Raw genomic sequence first — 26,340 nt, forward strand, 5'->3', positions numbered from 1 at the left:
CTTTATCAGAGTAAACTGTGATAACACAAGGTTAGATTTTCAAGCGAGACTCAGAGTCACAGATCTTACCCAGTATCAAGCATGTTCATCAGCTCCAGGGCATAAGCAAAAGGTCCAGGGCTGCCCGTGCCACTCACCTGGTTCCTTCTGACTGTGATAGGATATGCCCTGACCCCAGGGTAACAGACAAGCTCTTTAAGGAATATTTACAGTCACATCATTACACAGGAGGGAGCTGGTTCAGGCATGGGATAGCTCCATTTTACACTCTGATTGCTACATAACTTACAAGATGTTTTTCTGAAGTCCTACCCTGTACATGCTTCCCAAGTGACACTGGTGGTAAAGACCTGCCTGAAAATACGGGAGACATAAGACGTGCAGGTTCGATCCCGGGGTTGCAAAGATTCCCTGGAGGAGGGCATGGCAATCCACTCCAGTATTCTTGCCTGGAGAATAATCCCATGGACAGAGGAGCCTGGCAGGCTACAGTCCATAGGATCACAGACAGTCACACACGACTAAGGCGACAGCACGCACGCATGCACTGAATACATCCATAGATTCCAGGATTTGTTTACCAAAAGCCGTAAAAACAGATCAGGTACAATCTGCCCAAGGTATTCTGTAGCAGGACTCTCCTGCTAGCATTAACCAGGAAATCCATCATTTGCATATTTACAAGGAGATCTGACTGGATCTCTGGGCTTCCCTGGTGGCTCAGATGGTAAAGAATCTGCCTGCAATGCTGAAGACCCAGGTTCAATCCCTGGGTCAGGAAAATCCCTGGAGAAGGAAATGGCAACCCACTCCAGTATTCTTGCCTGGAGAATTCCGTGGACAGAGGAACCTGGAGTTGCCATAGTCCATGGGGTTGCAAGGATGACACCACCCTTATGGCAGAAATTGAAGAGGAACTCAAAAGCCTCTTGATGAAAGTGAAAGTGGAGAGTGAAAAAGTTGGCTTAAAGCTCAACATTCAGAAAACTAAGATCATGGCATCCGGTCCCACCACCTCATGGGAAATAGATGGGGAAAACAGTGGAAACAGTGTCAGACTTTATTTTTCTGGGCTCCAAAATCACTGCAGATGGTGACTGCAGCCATGAAATTAAAAGATGCTTACTCCTTGGAAGGAAAGTTATGACCAACCTAGATAGCATATTCAAAAGCAGAGACATTACTTTGCCAACAAAGGTCCGTCTAGTCAAGGCTATGGTTTTTCCTGTGGTCATGTATGGATGTGAGAGTTGGACTGTGAAGAAGGCTAAGCGCCGAAGAATTGATGCTTTTGAACTGTGGTGTTGGAGAAGACTCTTGAGAGTCCCTTGGACTGCAAGGAGATGCAACCAGTCCATTCTGAAGGAGATCAGCCCTGGGCTTTCTTTGGAAGGAATGATGCTAAAGCTGAAACTCCAGTACTTTGGCCACCTCATGCGAAGAGTTGACTCACTGGAAAAGACTCTGATGCTGGGAGGGATTGGGGGCAAGAGGAGAAGGGGACGACAGAGGATGAGATGGCTGGATGGCATCATTGACTCGATGGACGTGAGTCTGAGTGATTTCTGGGAGTTGGTGATGGACAGGGGGGCCTGGCATGCTGCGATTCATGGGGTCGCAAAGAGTCGGACACAACTGAGCGACTGATCTGATCTGATGGGGATGCAAAGAGTCGGATACGACTGAGCGACTGACACTGACTGACTGGATTTCTGGTAAAAGAAGGAGAGGGATTCCAAGCTTGCTGGTAAGCATCTCCTTCCCATAAACATGTCAGTTTTGTCTACTCTCTCATGCTTCTGTTTCTGTCAGTTATTCCATTTGACCACATTATTAATGCATCTAGTCCATTAGACAAGAAGTTAGAAAAGTGGGAGACCCCAAGTGAATTAAATGGAATTCCTTGTTTAATACAGAATGATTGATCCTAGAAATGATGTGCTGATAATATCAAATAGAATAAATACAGATATTTATAAATATCTACAATTATAATTTATATTAAGTTACTTAAATGAAAGAATGTAACATTTAGCCCCTTTGGGTTCAGTTCAGTTCAGTCGCTCAGTCGTGTCCGACTCTTTGCAACCCCATGAATCGCAGCACGCCAGGCCTCCCTGTCCATCACCAACTCCCGGAGATCACTCAGACTCACGTCCATCGAGTCAATGATGCCATCCAGCCATCTCATCCTCTGTCGTCCCCTTCTCCTCCTGCCCCCAATCCCTCCTAGCATCAGAGTCTTTTCCAGTGAGTCAACTCTTCGCATGAGGTGGCCAAAGTACTGGAATTTCAGCTTTAGCATCATTCCTTCCAAAGAAATCCCAGGGCTGATCTCCTTTAGAATGGACTGGTTGGATCTCCTTGCAGTCCAAGGGACTCTCAAGAGTCTTCTCCAACACCACAGTTCAAAAGCATCAGTTCTTCGGGGCTCAGCTTTCTTCACAAAGCATTATAAAATTGCTTTCAACCACATGCTAAGATAGTAAAATCAAGTACTTGATTGGGACAGTGATTGCAAAATACTTGAAACTGGACAGTTTATAAATGACAAGCATTTTTTCTTATAGTTCTGGAGATTGAGAAGTCCAGGGTCAAGTAGCTAGTGGATTTAGTGTCTAATGAGGACCCCCTTCCTGGCTCATAGCTATCACCTTGTAGCTCCCTCACAGGGTATAAGGAGGAAGGGAGCTCTCTGGGATCTCTTTCATAAGGGCACTAATCATATTCATGGAGACTCCACTCTCATAACCTAATCACCCCCCAAAGGCCCCACCTCCACACATCTTTACACTGGGGATTAGGTTTCAACATGTGAATTTCAGGGAGGGGAAATAAACACTCAGACTGTAGCAATTTTTTTTTTTTTTTTTGGCCATGCAATGTGAGGCATGTGAGGTCTAGTTCTCTGACCAGGGATCGGAACCCATGCCCCTGAATTGAAAGCATGGAGCCTTAACCACTGAACCACTGGAGAAGTTCCTATAGCAGTTTATTTTTAGTTAACAATCTTTTAAGTTACTCTTTTGGCATTCAGTTTTTTAATTTTGCCTATAAAATCTTTTATATTAACTATGTAAGTGTTGTCCTTTATATACTTTGCTGAGTAAAATATCTCTTCTAAGTTTTGTGAGATACACATGCTGGACCAAGGCCAAGCATGAAATGTTGGTGTGTGTGTGTGTGTGTGTGTGTGTGTGTGTGTGTATAGTGTACATACACTATCAGGTAAAATATCTTCCCAGAGTTTTAAAGGAAGATCATAGGGACGTTGAGTTTTAAGGCAGTAGAGCCTCAGCAGCCAGCCTGACCATCATTGTTTCACTTCCTCTATGTCCAGCGACATCCACCTCCAAATGTGAGCCTTTGTGTGTGTCTGCTTTGCCACCTCAGGGAGGACGAGCATGCTCTCATCCAGCAGTACTGCCAGACGCTCGGAGGGGAGTCCCCAGTGAGCCAGCCCCAGAGTCCAGCGCAGATCCTGAAGTCAGTAGAAAGGGAAGAACGTGGAGAACTGGAGCGGATCATTGCCGACCTGGAGGAAGAACAAAGGTGTGCTAGACTTCGGAGAAATCAAGAAGTCTTTCACCCCGGGAAGACTTCTCATGGGAAATCCTTTCATACGCACTTCCACATGGCCTTACCCATTCTTTTTTCAGGACTATTGTCCAGGAAATACAGTGGAGGCAAAGTTTCAGAGGTCATTAACACACTGGGCAGCTGGGTGCAGATTACAGCTACATTTTAGGGTTCAGGGGTGCTGTCTATTAGAACATCTATTTATTTAAAGCTACAGTTTTATTCATGCTTGCTTGTCTCATTGATAAATGTTTTTACCTATGAGGAAATAAGTAGTCTCGACTACATTTGGAGCTCATGAGCAATTTTGGAAAGAAGGTGATATGTCCAATACTAATTCCAGTTTTCGGTTCTCCACTAGAAATCTGCAGGTGGAATATGAGCAGCTGAAAGAGCAGCACTTGAGAAGGGGCCTCCCTGTCGGCTCCCCTCCAGACTCTGTTGTGTCCCCTCATCACACGTCTGAGGATTCAGAACTTATAGCAGAGGCGAAACTCCTCAGGCAGCACAAAGGTCGGCTGGAGGCTAGGATGCAGATTTTAGAAGATCACAACAAGCAGCTGGAGTCTCAGCTCCACCGACTTCGGCAGCTGCTAGAGCAGGTAGAGTGTGCAGAACCTGGCATCCCCTGTCCCCACGCCATCTGCCCTGGTCCCACGTCCCATGGGGCTCAGTCCCAGAGTCAGTAGGAAGATTCACTTCTCGTTTCTCCTCTCCATAGTTGATTTCAAATGGCTTAGAAATCCCTCTACAAACGTAAGCATTCAATCCTCACTGGCACCAAAAAAAAAAAAATGCATTTTCCCAGCTTAAGATGGAATTGCTCATTCTTCTTTAACAATTAAATCTGTCTCAGCTCTGAATAGGTTAAGGGAAAAGATCCTATCACATACATCTGCATAAATTACATTTGGGAAACATCTGTGGATATTAAGGGAAAGGAAGTGACCTGAACTCTTCACGCTAAAACCTCCTTCCCGTAAACTATTTTCAAGAAATTAAGTAACAGATGTTTATTAATTTTCATCTATTATTTCCTCACATAGCACCATGTTTTATGGCAGTTGTTTGCAAACTTTCTTGACAATAAAAATATAATTTGCATTATGATGAATGCATACAAGTGTGATGAATACAAAATGCTAATTGCTGTTATTAAAAAATACTGCCTATTTCTATTTTTCTTCCCCCTCCTCCTCCCTTCTTCCTTCCTTTCCCTTCCTTCACCTCTTCCCTTTCATTTTTCATCTATCTTTCTTAGTGTTGGTCAGGCCCAATTTTATAACTCATGAGTGGATAATAGCCTGCGATTTTGAAACATACTGTTCTTTGGGATATAAAACAAGCATCAGATATAGTTTCTGCAATCTTGTTAGGGACCATAACAAGATAGTATGATATATAACAAGATAATATCATCTATAGAGACATACGCACTGTGGAGAATTAAGTAACTGGTTACATCTAGCAGCTGAAGAGCGGGGATCATGTCACAGAGCTAGTAGTGAAGATATCTTTGCAGCAGGTGTTTGTTGTGAAGAATCCCAGACGATGGGCCTGGAACTTGCCTCTCCTGAAAAATCCCTGACATCCACATCCATGCTCTCTTTTGCTTTCTTCTCTGGCCCATGCAGTGTGAGGGGCCCCTAGACAGTGAATAGGAATGCTTTTCTCCAGAAATGATGTATGAATCAAAGGCAGAAACAACTTTCTCTCCAGTGATTTTCTCAAATTTTAGAAAACCATCTTTTCACAGTTGCTTAGCAGTATCTTTTAACTTGTCAGAATCATTCAAAACAGTGTAATTTTTGCATTACCTATACAGCGGGCCACAGAACACCCCTTATCCTTTCTGAATGTCTGTCACTGTTTCAGACTTTGCGTGACACTGTTTGGGAGAAGGTTTGCTTAGAAACTGTGCATTATTTAGACTTTCCCCAAGGCCTGGCAGGCTTTCTTTTAGTCCTTTGTATATTAGGTTTTCACCTTGATGTCACTCCCATACAGCGGCAGAACTATATTGTCAATATTGTAAGTATGATGTTTCTGAATGGTGCCTGGACAAAGGATGACTTTTTCCTCGGACTCTCTTATTTAGAATATGAAGTTTGAGTATTAAGGACTTAGTGCACAGGTAGAAGTGCTGTGGAAGGCAGCTGTGCTTGAAAATTTTGTTTTCTATAGCCTGGTGATGCTCTGAACAGAGCCAAGGCTCTCCTGCTCACCCCCTGCCTCCCCTACTCTCTTCATCCCGTTAGACCGAGCTGCCTAATGGCTCATGAGCCTTCAGAATTGCACAGTAATGCTTTACAAGATATCGGATATCTAAATAGCTCTGTATATTCTAGACTATAAGGCTCTTATCTCTTCTTAATGAACTAGCATGAATGCCAAAAGTTGATGGAAAATTCAACTCTGATAGTAAAAACTAGCAAAACTGCCAGACTTCAGCTAATATAGATTTAATGGAAACAAACAGCCTCAAAATCAATGGAACTTCTGCACTGCCTTTACAATGAATCACGCTTTTCTAATCTGACCATGTACCTGTCAATGTATCCATCACCATTTCAAACTTCCTGCCTTTGTGAAGTATTTATTAGGTGTGTCAGATTCCTTTCTAATCACGACAGAAATACTAACTGATCACCTCCTTCACAACACATGATATATCATGCAGATACCCTTATCACCAACCCTAATTTTTAAATTTAAAAAAATCTAGGTTTTTATAAATAAAAAAGAGATAGTTATAAAATTGCCTCAGAATTAGACAACTCTGAGTGACCAAGTCTGTATCCAAGCAGCTGAATCCAACATCATGCTCTTCAAGCACAGGGAACTTTATTCAGTCCTCAGTAATGTCCTATATGGGAATCTAAAGAGTGGGTATATGTACACATGTATAACTGACTCACTTTGCTGTACAGAAGAAGATAACACAACATTGTAAAGCAACTTCAATAAAAAAAAAACAAAAACAAAATCATACCCTTTCAGTTCAGTTCAGTTCAGTTGCTCAGTCGTGTCTGACTCTTTGCGACCCCATGAATCACAGCACGCCAGGCCTCCCTGTCCATCACCAACTCCCGGAGTTCATTCAGACTGACGTCCATCGAGTCAATGATGCCATCCAGCCATCTCATCCTCTGTCATCCCCTTCTCCTCCTGCCCCCAATCCCTCCCAGCATCAGAGTCTTTTCCAATGAGTCAACTCTTTGCATGAGGTGGCCAAAGTACTGGAGTTTCAGCTTTAGCATCATTCCTTCCAAAGAAATCCCAGGGCTGATCTCCTTCAGAATGGACTCGTTGGATCTCCTTGCAGTCCAAGGGACTCTCAAGAGTCTTCTCTAACATCACAGTTCAAAAGCATCAATTCTTCAGTGCTCAGCTTTCTTCACAGTCCAACTCTCACATCCATACATGACTACTGGAAAAACCATAGCCTTGACTAGACGAACCTTTGTTGGCAAAGTAATGTCTCTGCTTTTGAATATGCTATCTAGGTTGGTCATAACTTTCCTTCCAAGGAGTAAGCGTCTTCTAATTTCATGGCTGCAGTCACCATCTGCAGTGGTTATGAAGCCCAGAAAAATAAAGTCTGACACTGTTTCCACTGTTTCCCCATCTATTTCCCATGAGGTGGTGGGACCGGATGCCATGATCTTCGTTTTCTGAATGTTGAGCTTTAAGCCAACTTTTTCACTCTCCACTTTCACTTTCATCAAGAGGCTTTTGAGTTCCTCTTCACTTTCTGCCATAAGGGTGGTGTCATCTGCATATCTGAGGTTATTGATATTTCTCCCGGCAATCTTGTTTCCAGCTTGTGCTTCTTCCAGCCCAGTGTTTCTCATGATGTACTCTGCATATAAGTTAAATAAGCAGAGTGACAATATACAGCCTTTTGCATACAGGTTTCTCAAGAGGCAGGTCAGGTGGTCTGGTATTCCCATCTCTTTCAGAATTTTCCACACTTTATTGTGATCCACACAGTCAAAGGCTTTGGCATAGTCAATAAAGCAGAAATAGATGTTTTTCTGGAACTCTTGCTTTTTTGATGATCCAGCGGATGTTGGCAATTCGATCTCTGGTTCCTCTGCCTTTTCTAAAACCAGCTTGAACATCTGGAAGTTCGCAGTTCACGTGTTGCTGAAGCCTGGTTTGGAGAATTTTGAGCATGACTTTACTAGCGTGTGAGATGAGTGCAATTGTGCGGTAGTTTGAGCATTCTTGGGCATTGCCTTTCTTTGGGATTGGAATGAAAACTGACCTTTTCCAGTCCTGTGGCCACTGCTGAGTTTTCCACATTTGCTGGCATATTGAGTGCAACACTTTCACAGCATCATCTTTCAGGATTTGAAATAGCTCAACTGGAATTCCATCACCTCCACTAGCTTTGTTCATAGTGATGCTTTCTAAGGCCACTTGACTTCACATTCCAGGATGTCTGGCTCTGGGTCAGTGATCACACCATCGTGATTATTTTGTTCATGAAGATCTTTTTTGTACAGTTCTTCTGTGTATTATTGCCATCTCTTCTTAATATCTTCTGCTTCTGTTAGGTCCATACCATTTCTGTCATTTATTGAGCCCATCTTTGCTTGAAATGCTCCCTTGGTATCTCTGATTTTCTTGAAGAGATCTCTAGTCTTTCCCATTCTGTTGTTTTCCTCTGTTTCTTTGCATTGGTCGCTGAGGAAGGCTTTATTATCTCTCCTTGCTATTCTTTGAAACTCTGCATTCAGATACTTATATCTTTCCTTTTCTCCTTTGCTTTTCGCTTCTCTTTTTTTCACAGCTATTTGTAAGGCCTCCTCAGACTGCCATTTTGCTTTTTTGCATTTCTTTTCCATGGGGATGGTCTTGATCCCTGTCTCCTGTACAATTTCACGAACCTCCGTCCATAGTTCATCAGGCACTCTATCATACCCTTTACCACTCTCCAATATTGCTCTTAAATATTGATTTAAGTTAAAAAATTAGCATAATTTTTAAATTAGATAAATTTACTGAATGGGAAGCAGTGTTAATTTTAAAGATGAATGAAACATGTTTCCAAAATCGCTTGGTTGACGTAAAAGTAATAGAACAATTGAGGGAATGACCCTGACATTGATAGGTAAATCCTGCCAAATAACCACGTGATTTCTTCAAAGGTCTCAGATCCAAAGGGAAGGACCATTTGGTCCTCAGCTGAACACTAGTGAGTCCACCAACTGACGTTAAAGCGTATTTGAAAATGACTGAGGGTGAAGGATGTTATGTGATTTAATTATCCATAGTTGGGGAGGGGAAGTTAGAAACAGAAATGTTTTCTTTAATCACTTTTTGAATCTCTTCAATTTTAACCTCTGAATGTGATTTCAGCCTGAATCTGATTCGCAAATCAATGGCGTCTCCCCTTGGGCTTCCCCTCAGCAGTCGGCACTGAACTACTCGCTGGATCCAGACCCGGGCCCGCAGTTCCACCAGGCAGGTCTGTGTCCGCAAGACTCGGCTACTCTCTCCCCTGGTGTACCCTGGGCTTTGCCATTTGTGCACTTTTCATTTTAAATAACATTCTTGCACATGCCGGCCTTAAGCATAAGGGAATTCGTATTCTCTTTCATCTCAGCTGAGTATAAAGCCATTTTAACAATACTGAAAAAAGCAAGCATTTTAGAGTAATAAACTATAATGCACATGTTTGTGTAAGGTGTAGTAGTGAATCGAATTTTGATGAGAGAGGAGAAGGAGCTCCTTCCTTTTGGGATGAGCAACAGTTAATTTTGTTCTTTGCCTTAGGAATGATTTTTCTTTTCAATAAACTTCTGTCTCTGAAATTTCATAGTTGTACACATTCAGAATAAACGACTAAAGAATATCACACCAAATATAGTTTTCTCTGCCCAGGGCTGGGGACTCAGTATTCTGCTTTCTCCGTCCTAGTTCCCCGAGACATTTCTGCCTCAGCCACCCCCATCTGAGGCTGAAGTCCCACCTAGCCTGTCCTTGGTCACAATGGGGACCTGTCACTGCTGCGAGGATGGGCTCTGTCAACCAGGAATTCTGGAATGACATTTTGTTATTGATGAAATTAAGCTCTAAAATCCTACTGAGAACCCCATACTTGAACCAAAATAATTTGATAATGGGAATCCTTTTGCTGCATGTATCAGAGGAAAACCTAAAATAGTGAAATTATTTTAAATTGTTAAATAAGAGAATTATTTTGCTATTGATGATAGACTAAATAAACATCAAAATAGAAAGTATCTTATAAAATACTTCTAACTTTGTAGCAGTGTAAGCTAGCCTATGCTGAAGTCTCCATAAAGAAGGAAGGAAAAAATTGATGGAATATATTTCTCATATGAAAATATACTTGATGGGCTTCCCTGGTGGCTCAGTGGTAAATAATCCTCCTGTCAATGCCGGAGACACAGGTTCAATCCCTGGTCTGGGAAGATCCCATATGCCACAGAGAAACTAATCAGCCCTTGCACCACAACTATTGAACCTGTGTTCTGGAGCCTGGGAGCTGCAACTACTGAAATTTGCAATGCCCTGGAGCCTGTGCTCCGCAACTAGAGAAAAGCCCACATGCAGTAACGAAGACCCAGCACAGCCAAAAATAAATAGAGTTATTTTTAAAATAGCTGTGCAAAATAGTGGAATTCTAACTAAGAAATAATATGACCCCATTACTTATTTTTCACTTGTGAATTTTCCCCTGGCACTTGAATTCTTTCTATAGAAACATCTAATACATTTTAATTATGTAAAATTCTGTTACCAGAAATTAATGCAAAAGTGATTTTGGAATTTTCCCCTAAAATTATTCTTTGCAAGGAGACTATTTTCACACTGATGTTTAGAGGCCAGTACTGGCATTTTTCCCCCACAGTTGGGTTTTAGTGGAAGACTGGACGTTAATCTGAGAGCGTCTGTTGTTCTTTGTATCTGCAGGCACGGTGGCAGAGGAGCCTCTGGCACCCCCTCATGACACCAGCACGGACCTCACAGAGGTCATGGAGCAGATCAACAGTACGTTTCCATCCTGTTGCCGTGAGTATGAAAGATCGTAACGCCGCTGCTATGCTTTTTCCTTCCATTTCTTTTTTCCTGTGTGAGGCCCTTTGTCTTCTTTGGTGAGATAACAGCAATATTGGAAGCGAGACTGAACATTATTTGAAGATAAATCAAGCTTTCCATATGTCAGCAAGGCAAACAAAGCCCAACCTGGATGCCATCACATCCCAGGGTGGAGGGCCAGTGCCACCCTGCTCTTTGAGATCCTTTGATCTGCCCTGTGATCGACAACCTGGGGCACATAAAACAAGTCTGTCTTTAAGGAGAAATTATCCTCTTCAGTGCAGGCCATAGTAAGAAAGGTGTATTTCTCCAAAAGAGTGTTTTTTGTGGTATGCCAGACAAAGTCTGAAAATAGCTTTTTCTAAGTCATTCCTTCTCTTTTCTTCAGATATTGTCTTCTGATGTCATCAAGTTCAGATGTAAAAAGGGATTATTTTCAATTTCACACCCCACCCCCCATCTTTTGTTTTGGTGTGGGTTTTGTTTTGTTTTTATTATTTTTTTTAGGTTCATGGGTTCTTTTCTCAAGGAATAAAATAGTCACTGTAAGAAAGGCCAAACAATTTAAAGCATGGCAGATTATGACCCTGTGAATTCTCCATATGAACAACCAAGAGCCAGAAAATAACCAAATAAAAATCCCAGAGGAAACTCTATGATTGTTATTTATTGATTTTTTTCCCCAAACATTTTGTCTTCAGCACCTTGGCATCTTGCAGTTTCTACTGAGCTGTCAGCAAAACATTTCTGTTGTTTCAAACAAACAGCTTACTGTACATACATACACACCACTTAATGCTGCAATTATATTTTAAATAATATTTTAAAGAAATCAGAATATATTATTTAAAAATTTATATTTATAATTTTAGGGTAATTAGCTCTAGTCAGCCATTACACTAAGATTTTAGTACTGCACCTCAGGTGGTGCTAGTGGTGAAGAAGCCACCCACGTGCCAATGCAGGAGACATAATAGACTCGGGTTCAATTCCTGGATTGGGAAGATTCCCTGGAATAAGAAATGGCAGCCCACTCCAGGATTCTTGCCTGGAGAATCCCATGAAAAGAAGAGTCTGGCAGGCTATGGTCCATGGGGTTGCAAAGGGTTGGACACAACTCAAGTGACTTAGCTCAGCACAGCACTATTATATATTATTCATCATATATATGTAGTATATAAAACAGCCTGTCATTACACCCCTTTCCATCCTCTCCTCAGAAAATACCACTTTAAATGACAGTAAAGAGTCTTTATACTTTGATAATATAAAAATCTCCCAAGATAGGGATAGCTTTTCATAAAAATAAAAACATAAATTGATTTATTTATGAAATTGACATATACTTTTAAATTCTGCCTGGATTGATTAAACTTTTTTTTTTTCAATGGATGTAAAATAGAAATGAGCACCTACCGCAAATTTGATGCCCAATATATTTCTGGATTGAATGAGTGAATGAATGAATAATAAAATTTTCCTTTTGGGAAGGAAGGTTTAATTGATAGTACTAGATAGTACTTAGAAGGTTCTGTTGGATTCCTTTGCTTTGTTGCCCCTTTTAAGCTGTACAAGCTAGCAAATATTTTAATAAGCCTTTGCATTTCCAAAGCTTCAGTTCAGTTCAGTCGCTCAGTCATGTCTGACTCTTTGCAACCCCATGGACTGCAGCATGCCAGGCTTCCCTGTCCATCACAAACTCCCAAAGCTTACTGACCATCTTTGGAGAGTATTTGAAAGCAAATCGGATTGGCATCCTCCCAATGCCAAGCCAATCCCCTGTAACTAATGAGAACTTTAAAATTGCTGGTCACCAGCATACAGTGAATTGATCTGCATGTTAATCTTGACTTTTGATCCTTTGTGAATTAAACATTAGCATGGTCACAAGTGAATTTCCACTCCTGGCACTCTTGGAATTAAAATGAAACTGTATTCTTAAATCCTAATTGTATGAATTGTCTAGTTAAACATTACTTTTTTTTCTTGCTGTGTCTGTATATTGTTGCACATAACACTTTAGAATTCCTCTATCTTGGATTAATGTCCCAGTTGGTCCTGATAGCATCCTTGAATTATGGCCTTTTAAAGTTTTCTTTTAATTATGTATGTTGAGTTTCAGAGCAGAGACGCAAGCATTTCCATCTCTTCCTGACAAGGAGTTAATGAAGGGAATGTAATCGTGTTGCCTATTAACTGATATACTAAAATTTCCACTGACTGCCGTAACTAATTTTTTCAGTGTAACATCATTTTGTTGTTGTTTTTTTCTTTATGTCATCCAAATATACAAGATGCTAGTAGTAAGCTGAATATTATTTTCACTAATAGACTAACAAATGCTTTTTAATTATTGTTTTTATCTGCAGGCATATTCTTACTGTGAATTGCCTATATTTATTGAGCTTGATTGACATTCATCAAAACTTCAAGACCTACTAAAATACAATGATTTCCTGATTTCTTTAAAATATGTATTTTATGATTTGTTCAAGAGGGTACTTGTAGCCTTTATTTAATAAGAGGCTACAGGGTTAAAATGTTGATTTGCAGCAAAACAGATTTTATTTCTGTTTGGATTCGGCTGTTTGTTACTGAAAAGAGAAGCTTAACTCTGCCTATGGTATACTTCATGCTTATGCAACTAAGGTTTCCCTCAAGAGGGTGTAGTTCTGTGCAAGTGTAATTCCCCTGTGTAAGAAAGTCCACTCTTTTTTCCCTGATATAACTTACACAATTGGTAGGACTTGATTATTCCCCCCAATACTACTGGGGTGCACACTTTCCCTCCAGGGCATCATAAGAAGCTTCCACTTCTTGCTCTATCTTTTTCTCATGAAGCACCTACTGTGTGGTCACAGGTTTTTTGTTTGTTTGTTTCCCTTCAAAAAGGGGGAAACAAAAAAATAGAATGATGAAAGTAGTCACATGCTGTTTGATTAGGGACGATCTTTAATGACCCAGAACAGATCCTACCATCATAAGCAGTGGAGCGCCTCTCTCTCCCAGGGCTGAGTACCAGTTCAGAAATTGTGAGATGTCACAGTGAAAGGGAGAGATGAAACCTCAGAGGCCTTAGAGAAGAGCTGTGCTAGTGGCTGCCCTTTCAGGTCGTACTGGATCAGCTTCACTGCACATGCCCTCTGCCACCAAGGAGGAGCTGAGCTGCTCAGATGCAAAGGCAAATTAGGCACCATATTCTAACTTATCTCATGCTCTTAACTTAGCCCATGGAAGGCACAGGATTAACCCAAGTTCCTACAAGACTTCTGAGTGCTGAGGACTAGGCTACTGCCACCATCTTCCTGGTCTTTGGGGTAAGGGTGGCAGAAACTAAAGACTCTGGCCCTGGCATTTCCTTAATGACTTCTTGGTCAGAATTTGTACTATTCAGGAGAATATACAGAATTTTCTCTGTTCTAATGCATAAACCAAATATATGGCATGATTTCAGTGGGAAATTTTGAGGTTTTTTTGCAAAACTAATTATTCACTGAATGCTTTAGCATGTACTGATTTGAGAGAGCTGGCGTATCTTTTGCATATTTTGGTGGAATTTTTATTTCTTAAAGCACATGGGATATGAAAAGCTAAGTAGGGAAACTAGCCCTGTTGAAGCATCTGGCCAAAAAAAAAAAAACTTCCCCAAAGCTCTTTCTTATTTTCTTATTAATATCCATTTAACAGCTGGGAATGGTGCAGTTTACACTTTTGCATGCATAAAAGGGAGAACCACAGAAATGCCTGCAGTTGACTGTTTTTGTTTTCTCTTTCAGCAAATCTCCCCAGCAGGCCACAGGTAAGACTTCATGGGTTGACTGGTTTAGGTGTTACAGATTATAACTTGGAGTAAGCAATTAGTGGGACTTCCCTGGTGATCTAGTGGTTAAGACTGTGCTTCCAGTGCAGAGTCAGGGTTCGATCCCTGTTCAGGGAACTAAGATCCCACATGCTTTACAGGATGGCCGGTTTGCTTTTTTATTTTATTTTTTTCCTTTCTTTATTTAAAAATAAAATGTTTAAGCGATTACCTACTGTTGATTTTTGATTTTTGCTATATTTTCACCTTATGAAAATAGAGAATTGAAATTCTTTTATGCTATAAATGTGCATTCAGAGTCCATGAACCATGCTCTGTTTTTATTTAGGGACAGAATGTTTTCCTGTTAGACCCCTTTCTTCTCATTTCTTGGTAGAACCATGATATGGAGTTTATCCCTTGGCTTCCTGCTAGTGGACAGGACCCTCCTGCACAGCCCACTCGCAGTGCCTACCAGCCCTGCCCTAGGACATGATTTCTCCCTGTTTTGCTCTTCACTTACTTCATATCCTGTGCTTGATGAGAGTGCGTCAGATGCTGCTCTGACACTATTCAGTCAGTGTTTGTCTTTATACTGGTGCCCTTGCTTACTGCCTATGTTGCATACAGCCACAGTTTAAGAGCTCTGCAAGGCTGGAGAAACCACGTGTGCAGTTGATAACAGACCAGTGACATGCTTGTGAAGGTAGTCAGGAGACAGACCTGTAGGTTTGCTTCTCCACATTCTGATACCATGAGCTAATGGAAACAAGGTTTAGGGGGTCCTAGTGGGCTTCCCAGGTGGCTCAGTGGATAAAGAACCTGCCTGCCATGCAGATGCTGGAGATATTAATTTGATTCCTGGGTTGGGGAGATCCCCTAGAGGAAGGTACAGCAACCCACTCCAGTATTCTTGCCTGGAGAATCCCATGGACAGAGGAGCCTGGCAGGCTACAGTCCATGGGGTCACAAAGAGTTGGACATGACAAGTGACCAAGCACAGCACAGCACTGTTGATTTATTCCCCATGTAAATAAGGAAACTTGCTTGACATGTTAGTTGATTTGGTACAGCAGTTTGTCAGCCTGAGGAGGGGAACCCTCCCACGCCAGTTTTTCCAGATGCCCCAATTGCCAGATCTTTTGTGTTCTAACAGCTTTTTAGTGAAAGTTGCTCAGTCGTGTCCAACTCTTTGTGACCCCATGAACTATACAGTCCATGGAGTTTTCCAGGCCAGGATACTGGAGTAGGTAGCTATTCCCTTCTCTAGGGGATCTTCCTGACCCAGGAAGCAAACCAGGGTCTTCACATTGCACGTGGATTCTTTACCAGTTGAGCCACCAGGGAAGCCCAAAGTGAAAGTTGCTCAGTAGACTCAAGCCTTTAATAGTTCTATGTACTATGTAAAATTATCCCAGATAGGTTTAGCTGACAGGGTTCTCCCAAACATGTACTTCAGATAGCTACCGCAGAACATGGACTTAAAAGCCATGCCTGGGGCAGTACACAAAGCTGCTTTTGTTACTCTGAGGGGAGAAGATTTTGATTTTTCATTTAAGAATTTGCTGAGAACTGTTGGCAGATATAGCCCATGTGTTTTTCAGTATTTTCCTTATCAGCTAGTCTTAGAAATAGTGTGTCCCAAGACCACAGTAAATCTTTGGAGAACATTTTTCCTCATGCACTGTTTATGAATCTTTTTGAAACCGTGAACCCTCTGATTGTGCTACTGCCTTAATGGCCCAAGAGACTGAGATATTAAGGAGAAGCACCAATGGTTCATCTTTAGTAACTGGAGGGAACACAAGGGAATATGAAGTAGATCAGTGGCTGTGGTGTGAGAGCCTGTGAGAAGGAAGAACCTCATCCCGGAGAGCAGAAGTCTTGTGATTGTTCTGTTGTCTTAGTGAGTCAGAAGCAGGGGCTTCAGCAGAGAGTGAGGCTGGGGAGGAGGCCTTGGAGGTATGAGGAGAGACTGGAAGATGTGCAGTAGCTGCTTGGAGCTGAGGAGAGTATGTGGAAACAGTGACTGCCAGGTAGCATTAAAGGCCACCACTTGCTTGCCTGTGAATTTAACTTGAGGCCTGTCTGCAGGACTATGTGTTGCCCTTCAGCCTCATTCAAGTTCATGGGCACAGGCACCAGAGTAGGCCAAGTATTGCATTTAACTAGAAATTTATTGCATTTAAGTTGAAGTAGTTGTTTGGCCAAGAGAGTACAACAGTTCAAGGGAAGAGGCAGAGGAGCGATGATAATGCTTGCACCCAAGTCTGGTAGGAAGAACAGTGAGGGTGCAATAGGTGTGGGAGACAGGAAATCTGTAGGCCATAGTACCAGAGGATGAGTGAAGTTTGGGTCCTAGTGGAAGTAAGCTGGAAAGATACAGGTGGGTTGTCAGAAAGGGGGATGATTGAAATTGAAATATTGGAAGGGATGCAGGTGTTGGCAGTCATCCAGATTTGAGACTTTGCATGGAAGGCTGAGAAAGGGTGAAGGACAGATTCTGGGAGGAGTGGAGCTCAAGGAGCTAAGAGGCCACAGGTTTGGAGAAACCATCTATGTATTGAAATCATGAACATTTAAAACCAATGAATGACAGCCATTTTTTCTTCAAGAGGTAAGGGGACATGAGCTTAGAGCTGCATAGTGGGTGGTATGGTTTGATGACAAGAGATTCAAAGCTGGGTACTTTAAGGAAGGAGAGAGAGAAAAGGCCCTGAAAATCACAATATGAACCTATCCCATATCTGAGGAGTGTGAGAGATGAAAAACAGTCCTATGTAAAGAAGTCCTTTCTTTCTATGGAGGAAACTGTGCCTTTAGGGAGATGTAGATATCCATTAGAGCAAGCCAGTGAAAGATGCATTTAGAGAAGAGTTTGATGACATAGATTTTAATGATAATGGACCCAACCATTTGACCTCTGAAAGGTTGATGCCACTCCTCTGAGTGTGACCTGGATTTCTATCCTTCCTTGCCTCTGTACATTAGCGCTGAGCCTTTAACTGGCACCATCACACACCCTTGAACTGTGATTCCTGTCTTGAGTTCTTATTGTCTGGATCCCAGCTGGGATCCAGCTGGTACCCTGGAATTGTCCAGGGTACCAAATCTGCAGAAGACCTCCCACAGACCCTCAGAGGAACACAGAGTGCTTGCACCAACCTAATTCAGTCAACATTAGTACCTCTCAGGAAAAAAAAAAAAAAAAAGACAAATCGTCTCAGTTTTAACTTGGTTTCCAGCCTGGACAAGAGAAAAGTCTTCCAGACTTCCTCTATATCAGCTGAGTTGATGAAAAGCAGGCTATGAAACTTTATGATGAAAGCAAAGGACTTCATTCCAGGAACAAAAGTCAGGTGGGAGTAAAGTATCCCCATTGAATGTAGCAAAAGAGGGCTTGTCTATGCTGAAAGAAGCACTTTTATTTTTTTAAGAGTTGACAGGTCTCTGCTACCTGTAATGCCTTCTGTAAATGTTGTTCTGACAGTGCTATTTTCTCTTCCCACAGGCAATGTGAAGTATTCATCTAGCCAACCAACATTTCTTGATTTACAGTGTTGCCCTTTTCAGCAAATGCCAGTGTCAAGTTCCATTTAATCAGAAGCTCCATGGCTCTTTGAATTATGCTGTTGAGTGCTGACTGTGTGTTCTACTGAAGGAGTAAAACACTGACTATCCAAAGAGGAAAGGATATTTTGTTTTTATAATAATCATATGTTATTGTTTTCTTCTTCCCTTTCTATGCAACTGTAAATTAATGAACAGAATGGTATTTGGAAATGGAAATACATTTGTCACTGATTTGTATACTGTATACAGTATTGGGAAAGTGGGTGCGGGGTTTCTAATATGAGACCTTCTTTTTAATAACCGTGAACAAATGCATCAGAATTAGAAGACAATTTTACATTTTTACATTCCTTCATATTAACCTTGTACAATAACTTCATTTGTTTCTTTGACTCTTTTACCATTATGTTTTGGTTATTTATAATTCATAAGCCACATGACCAAATAGATTTTATTTGTTTCCATGATTTGGCCAAATTAATAACTTCATATATGTCAATCAAATATTATATGTTTATGGATTAGGCTACAGCTCTGTGTATACTATTTAACTTTACTTCACATCATACACTTATTTCTTTAGTGACCACTTGGATAACCGCAATAAAAATCCTGTGGGCCTAACAGGCATTTCTATTGGGATTTTTTTCCCCTTGTCTTTTATCTCCCTGCTCTATATAAGTTGGTGTTGATTTCTTTATTTATTTCATGTCCCAATCTGTATGACAGAATTATAATAATCTCAAAGATTATTTTACCAAAGGTTGCCCATTTAAGCATATTTTCATTTTGACACAGAAACAAGACTTGGTCCAACTTTTCCTAGTTCCCAGGTCTTGATTTTCATCATTCAGTACACAGCAGACCTGTACCTAATTGTGATACCAAAATCCATGGCTGTCTTTAGTTCCCTTTGAAGAAATTTTGATGGTTGTTTATGTCTCTAATATATTCAAGCCCTCAATGAGTCTTGAAACCCCCGGTTATTTTCCTTCTGAAAGCAGACACAAATTTAATGAATGTCTCATTTTACTTTTTGAAGGAATAGCTTGTTATATTACCCTTCATTTGACCAATGCATTTGGGAACGATGTTTATCAAAAGCCTGTATCACTGCTTCTATAGAAGAATGAAATTAATGCTTAGATGGTGGAATCCTGGCTTACACCTTTGAGTGCATTCAGTTAGGTATTTGGTTCAGCTCCTGATTTAACATTTATTTGGTTCAGTTTAAACATGCCATGTCATTTACCAAATGTAAAGAAACCAAAAAAAAAAAAAGTAAAAATAATGTGTTTTGATTGAAGCATATGTGCTTTAAAACATCAGGACATTTTAACTTTGAGTTCTCTTTAACTGGGATCTGGCCAGAAGGAGGCTTAAAGTTAGAAATTCCTATTCTTTAGAATAGGTTGGGTGGGTTGGGGGGCAAGGGTGTCTATTTGCAGTAAAGATATTTTGAGAAGAAGAAAATTGTTTTATATAAGAGGAAAGCCATGACCACCTTTCTACCTCAGATCCATCTTCATCCATCGCGTTGGAAATAGCTTTATGCCGCTGCAGTTTGAAAAATCTAGAGCTTCTATCAGATCACATCATACCCAGTAAAAATACCTATTTAAAGAAAAAAAAATTCCCTGAACTCTGAACTACAAGTTGTAGATTTGGTGTCTTCCTTGTCCTTCCTTTGAAAAGTTATGTATTAATTTTTTTTCTGCCTGTAATTGTGTGCAACATGTTCTCTATCTGCTATTAAGGAAAAGCTACATAAAACACTACATTGTAACCTTTTAAGTAATGGTAAATATAAAGAAATATATTGCAGTAACAACAAGGGGAAATAAGTATGTAGTTCTTTTGAAATATGTGGTAAAGAACTAATCATAGACTATCATCTAAACTGGTTACATGTTGTATTTTTCATTCTGAATAAAAGTAATTTTAACACAAGGTGACTTTGATATTCTTCAGTGGTATTTACTGATAGACTTAGAACTTTGAATGTATGATTATGAAAATAAAATAGAAAGACAGCCTATATCCTGATAATCTACATGTGTTCCTGCAGTTTCTCTCATACGCCCTAATACATTCTTTCTTACTCTCACTGTCTCACTTTCTCTTTCTCTGTGTTTCTCTCTTCTCTCTTATATATATATACATAATTCTCAATTTTCTTTACAGATAGGTTAGGGAAAAATAATATTGGATGTTAAAAATATATATGTGAAACCTATTTAGCTTTTGTTTTAATATCTTAGATGCTATTGGTATTTAGTCACTTACTCTTTCAAATCCCCTTTCAGCTTCAAGCTCTTAAATAATGCGCTTTTTATATATGCACTGGATTTTACCATTCTAGCAGAAGTTTAATCCATTTCAAAGCTACCCCATGGGAATGAGTGCTGAGAATCATGTTGCTTGATTCTGAAAGTAAAAGTATGAAATAGAAAAGTCCCCTTATTTATAGTTTGTTAAAGAAAATTGACCCATTCTAATGAACATACATTTTAAGCATCCTGTCTACTTCAAAGTAATATTCACATTAAGCATTCCTAAAGAACCAGTCGTTGATTTCCAGCAACCTATTGAGTAGGTAAGTGAAAATAGAGGTGAGTAGATAGTGAAAATATAGGCTTCCCCAATGGCTCAGCAATGAAGTATCCACTTGCAATGTAGGAGACACGGGTTCAATCCCTGGGTGTAGGAGATCCCCTGGAGGAGGGCATGGCAACCCACTCCAGTTTCCATGCCTTGGAAATGCTATGGACAGAGGAGCCTGGTGGGCTGCAGCCCATTGGGTGGCAAAGAGTCGGACACCACTGAAGTGCCTTAGCATGCATGCACACACACGCACACACACATGTGTGTGTGTGTGTATATATATATATATATATTTTTTTTTTTTTTTTTTTTTAAGAGTGCCCCATGTACAGAAGAGCCTGGTGGGCTACAGTCCATGGGGTCACAAGGAGTCAGACACAACTTAGTGACTAAACAACAAACAATAATATACAATTTTTTTTTTAAGAATATAGTTTGCCTTTGGTTATTCCCCCAACCCTATGCACCACCACCATTCCACTGTTTCAATTGACCAACTTTTTCAGGGTCATTTCTTAATTCACTAGTTGAGAATTGAATAGAACTGAATTGAAACCACTAGTTGAGAATTGAATATAACTGAAGCCACTAATACCACACCACCTAACACTATAAGTTGTATCCTGAAAATTCATTGACATACAATATCAGCTTGTGTTTTTTGAGGTTAATTAACAAAAGCAAGCCTTTGATGGAGGCCAGGGCCCAATCACAGTCACATTACATTCACTACCTGTGGCATTAGTTATTGCTCACCACAATAATGGGACACAGCAGTCATAAAACCTTTATTTAGTTTATGGGATGTGAGGGTCGGCTGATCTGGACAGGACTGTTCTGATTCCATCTGGACTTATCTGGAGTTGACTGGCTGTTGAATGATGTGGGATGTCTAGACTGGGATGACTGGGGATATTGGGCTGAGTTCTTTCATCCACTAGCATGACATCCACTAGGTGTCTTATTGTGCAATGATGGAAGTGTTGGAATGTAGACGGGCTTTGCTGAGAACTGGTGCATCATCACTTCTACTGAATTCTGTTAGTCAAAGCAAATGACAAGGCTAAGTATGAGGAATAGAATCCACTTCTGTTGTGAGAGAAACTGCAGAGCCACAGAACAAAGGGTATAGCTAAGCTGGGGAAGGGCCATCAAATTTCACCTTATAAACTTAGAGGAGGGCAAAGCAGAGGACTTGGGCTAAAACACTGATGTCAGCTGCCTCAATGGAATGGGAAGGAAGTAGGCTTTTCAAAAGGCCTTCTTCTAAAACCCTTGTGGCTCAGCTGGTAAAGAATCAGCTGATTCTTTACCCACTCCAGTATTCTTGCCTGGGAAGTTCCATGGACATAGAGGCCTGGTAGGCTACAACGCATGGGGTTGCAAAAGAGTTGGACATATTTAGTGACTAAACAACAACAAACAAACAAACAAAAAGAATCCGCCTGGAATGTGGGAGACCTGGGTTCGATCCCTGGGTTGGGTAGATCCCCTGGAGAAGAGAAAGGCTACCCACTCCAGTATCCTAGCCTGGAGAATTCCACGGACTATATAGTCCGTGGGGTAGCAAAGGGTCGGACACGACTGAGCGACTTTAACTTTCACTTTTCTTCTAAAACAAAGGTCAAGAAGATTAGCCCCTCTGCCCCAATTTCAGGAGAAAAGCAAGTAGGAAGACTTAGCAAGTCTCTGCCCCAAATCCTAGGAGAAGCAGAAGACGTGATAGAAAAGGACCGGCAGTAAAATTAGAAAAAGAAAAAAGAAAAAAAATCTATATGAGAAATGAAATAAAAGGGATATTATCAACTGCTCAGAAGGTGTGTTCAAATTAAATTGTTAATTTTTAGCTGAAAAAACACACAATGCATAGGAAGTTCTTCACATTGAACAAATGAGTAGGTACATGTGACACTGTGCCCTGGCAGGCATTTGTTTAGAAATATGCAATTTATTTGCATTTTGTTTAAGCTTACAAATGTGGCACTAATCTTGCGTTGTGAAGGCATTCCAATTGGTGGCATAGTTTTCATACTTTGGGAATATTAACAGTGTATGCTTGGGTTCAGCTGTTCTTTTACAGATAGCTTATTTTTGGTACTGTTTTGAATTTTGTACATGAGTAATTAGGAAAAGTTAATTGATAATATGCCTGCAGTCTTGCCCTGTTGTCAACCGAGAAAGCACAAATGTTGAATTTGTAATTAAATGAGGAGAGTTCCCAGGCTGCCATGGGATGTAATTACAATTAATTCCTGATATTATCTTTTCAGAACCATTTTCAAAAGTATCAAAATACTGATTTTTAAATTTTTACTTCGAATCATATTTTTCTTTTTAGAAAAAATGACATTATAAAACTGTTGGAAAGAATCAAGTCATTCTAACTTAAATCTGACCCAAGTGAGCCTATCAAAGTCTAGAATAGTCTTGTTTATATGAGCCGTGTTTACCCCTTAGCAAACTGAGACAGCTATGTATGCTGCTTGGGATATGCCTGAGGGCAGTTTCAAAAGCTCAGATCAGATCAGTCTCTCAGTTGTGTCCGACTCTTTGCGACCCCATGAATCACAGCACGCCAGGCCTCCCTGTCCATCACCAACTCCTGGAGTTCACTCAGACTCACATCCATCGAGTCGGTGATGCCATCCAGCCATCTCATCCTCTGTCGTCCCCTTCTCCTCCTGCCCCCAATCCCTCCCAGCATCAGAGTCTTTTCCAATGAGTCAACTCTTCGCATGAGGTGGCCAAAGTACTGGAGTTTCAGCTTTAGCATCATTCCTTCCAAAGAAATCCCAGGGCTGATCTCCTTCAGAATGGACTGGTTGGATCTCCTTGTAGTCCAACGGACTCTCAAGAGTCTTCCCCAACACCACAGTTCAAAAGCATCAATTCTTCGGCACTCAGCCTTCTTCACAGTCCAACTCTCACATCTATACATGACCACAGGAAAAACCATAGCCTTGACTAGATGGACCTTTGTTGGCAAAGTAATGTCTCTGCTTTTCAATATGCTATCTAGGTTGGTCATAACTTTCCTTCCAAGGAGTAAGCGTCTTTTAATTTCATGGCTGCAGTCACCATCTGCAGTGATTTTGGAGCCCCCAAAAATAAAGTCTGACGCTGTTTCCCCTGTTTCCCCGTCTATTTCCCAGGAAGTGATGGGACCGGATGCCATGATCTTCGTTTTCTGAATGTTGAGCTTTAAGCCAACTTTTTCACTCTCCACTTTCACTTTCATCAAGAGGCTTTTTAGTTCCTCTTCACTTTCTGCCATAAGGGTGGTGTCATCTGCATATCTGAGGTTATTGATATTTCTCCCGGCAATCTTGATTCCAGCTTGTGTTTCTTCCAGTCCAGCGTTTCTCACGATGCACTCTGCATAGAAGTTAAATAAGCAGGGTGACAATATACAGCCTTGATGTACTCCTTTTCCTATTTGGAACCAGTCTGTTGTTCCATGTCCACTTCTAACTGTTGCTTCCTGACCTGCTTATAGGTTTTTCAAGAGGCAGGTCAGGTGGTCTGGTATTCCCATGTCTTTCAGAATTTTCCATAGTTTATTGTGATCCACACAGTCAAAGACTTTGCATTGTCAATAAAGCAGAAATAGATATTTTTTTGGAACTCTTGCTTTTTTGATTATCCAGCAGATGTTGGCAATTCGATCTCTGGTTCCTCTGCCTTTTCTAAAACCAGCTTGAACATCTGGAAGTTCACGGTCCACATACTGCTGAAGCCTGGCTTGGAGAATTTTGAGCATTACTTTACTAGCATGTGAGATGAGTGTAATTGTGCGGTAGTTTGAGCATTCTTGGGCATTGCCTTTCTTTGGGATTGGAATGAAAACTGACCTTTTCCAGTCCTGTGGCCACTGCTGAGTTTTCCACATTTGCTGGCATATTGAGTGCAACACTTTCACAGCATCATCTTTCAGGATTTGAAATAGCTCAATTGGATCTCCATCAGCTCCACTAGCTTTGTTTGTCATGATGCTTCCTAAGGCCCACTTGACTTGACATTCCAGGATGTCTGGCCCTAGGTGAGTGATCACACCATCATGATTATCTGGGTCATGAAGATCTTTTTTGTACAGTTCTTCTGTGTATTCTTGCTACCTCTTCTTAATAACTTGTGCTTCTGTTAGGTCCCTACCATTTCTGTCCTTTATTGAGCCCATCTTTGCATGAAATATTCCCTTGGTATCTATAATTTTCTTGAAGAGATCTCTAGTCTTTGCTATTCTATTGTTTTCCTCTATTTCTTTGCATTGGTCCCTGTGGAAGGCTTTCTTATCTCTCCTTACTATTCTTTGGAACTCTGCATTCAAATGGGAATATCTTTCCTTCTCCCCTTTGCTTTTCACTTCATTTCTTTTCATAGCTATTTGTAAGGCCTCCTCAGACAGCAATTTTGCTTTTTTGCATTTCTTTTTCTTGTGGATAGTCTTGCTCCCTGTCTCCTGTACAATGTCACAAACCTCTGTCCATAGTTCATCAGGCACTGTATCAGATCTAGTCCCTTAAATCTACTTCTCACTTCCACTGTATAATCATAAGGGATTTGATTTAGACCTGAATGGTCTAGTGGTTTCCCCTACTTCCTTCCATTTAAGTATGAATTTGGCACTAAAGAGTTCATGATCTGAGCCACAGTCAGCTCCTGGTCTTGTTTTTGCTGACTGTATAGAGTTTCTCCACCTTTGGCTGCAAAGAATATAATCAATCTGATTTCAGTTTTGGCCATCTGTTGATGTCCATGTGTAGAGTCTTCTCTTATGTTGCTGGAAGAGGGTGTTTGCTATGACCAGTGTGTTCTCTTGGCAAAACTCTATTAGACTTTTCCTTGCTTCATTCTGTACTCCAAGGCCAAATTTGCCTGTTACTCCAGGTGTTTCTTGACTTCCTACTTTTGCATTCCAGTCCCCTATAATGAAAAGGACATCTTTTTTGGGTGTTAGTTCTAAAAGGTCTTGTAGGTCTTCATAGAACCGTTCAACTTCAGCTTCTTCAGCATTACTGGCTGGCACATAAACTTGGATTACCGTGATATTGAATGGTTTGCCTTGGAAATGAACAGAGATCATTCTGTCGTTTTTGAGATTGCATCCAAGTACTGCATTTCAGACTTTTGTTGACTATGATGGCTACTCCATTTCTTCTAAGGGGTTCTTGCCCACAGTAGTAAATATAATGGTCATCTGAGTTAAATTCACCCATTCTGGTCCAGTTTAGTTCACTGATTCCTAAAATGTCGATGCTCACTCTTGCCATCTCCTGTTTGACCACTTCCAATTTGCCTTGATTCATGGACCTAACATTCCAGGTTCCTATGCAGTATTGCTCTTTACAGCATCAGGCCTTGCTTCCATCACCATTCACATCCACAACTGGGTGTTGTTTTTGCTTTGGCTTCGTCTTTTCATTCTTTCTGGAGTTGTTTCTCCACTGATCTCCAGTAGCATATTGGGCACCTACCAACCTGGGTAGGTGAGTTCATCTTTCAGTGTCCTATCTTTTTGCCTTTTCATACTGTTCATGTTCTAATCACATGGACCACAGCCTTGTCTAACTCAAGGAATCTATGAGCCATGACATGTAGGGCCACCCAAGATGGACAGATCATGGTGGAGAGTTCTGACAAAATGTGGTCCACTGGAGAAGGGAATGGCAAACCACTTCAGTATTCTTGCCTTGAGAATCCCATGAACAATA

General features: G+C 40.9%; 1 protein-coding gene across 1 annotated transcript in view; it reads left to right on the plus strand.

Moving 5' to 3' along the window:
* UTRN (utrophin) overlaps positions 1-19,975 on the plus strand; it is a 556,038-nt gene extending 536,063 nt beyond the window's left edge. The window contains 6 exon segments of the mRNA XM_070376815.1: positions 3,394-3,552; positions 3,941-4,181; positions 8,947-9,055; positions 10,528-10,626; positions 14,430-14,452; positions 17,964-19,975. Of these exon segments, the coding sequence (XP_070232916.1) occupies positions 3,394-3,552; positions 3,941-4,181; positions 8,947-9,055; positions 10,528-10,626; positions 14,430-14,452; positions 17,964-17,972 (640 nt within the window). The 3' untranslated portion in view covers positions 17,973-19,975.
* Positions 19,976-26,340: the final 6,365 nt, after the last annotated feature.

The sequence above is a fragment of the Bos mutus genome, chromosome 9, assembly GCF_027580195.1.
Source record: "Bos mutus isolate GX-2022 chromosome 9, NWIPB_WYAK_1.1, whole genome shotgun sequence".
Classification (NCBI taxonomy): domain Eukaryota; kingdom Metazoa; phylum Chordata; class Mammalia; order Artiodactyla; family Bovidae; genus Bos; species Bos mutus.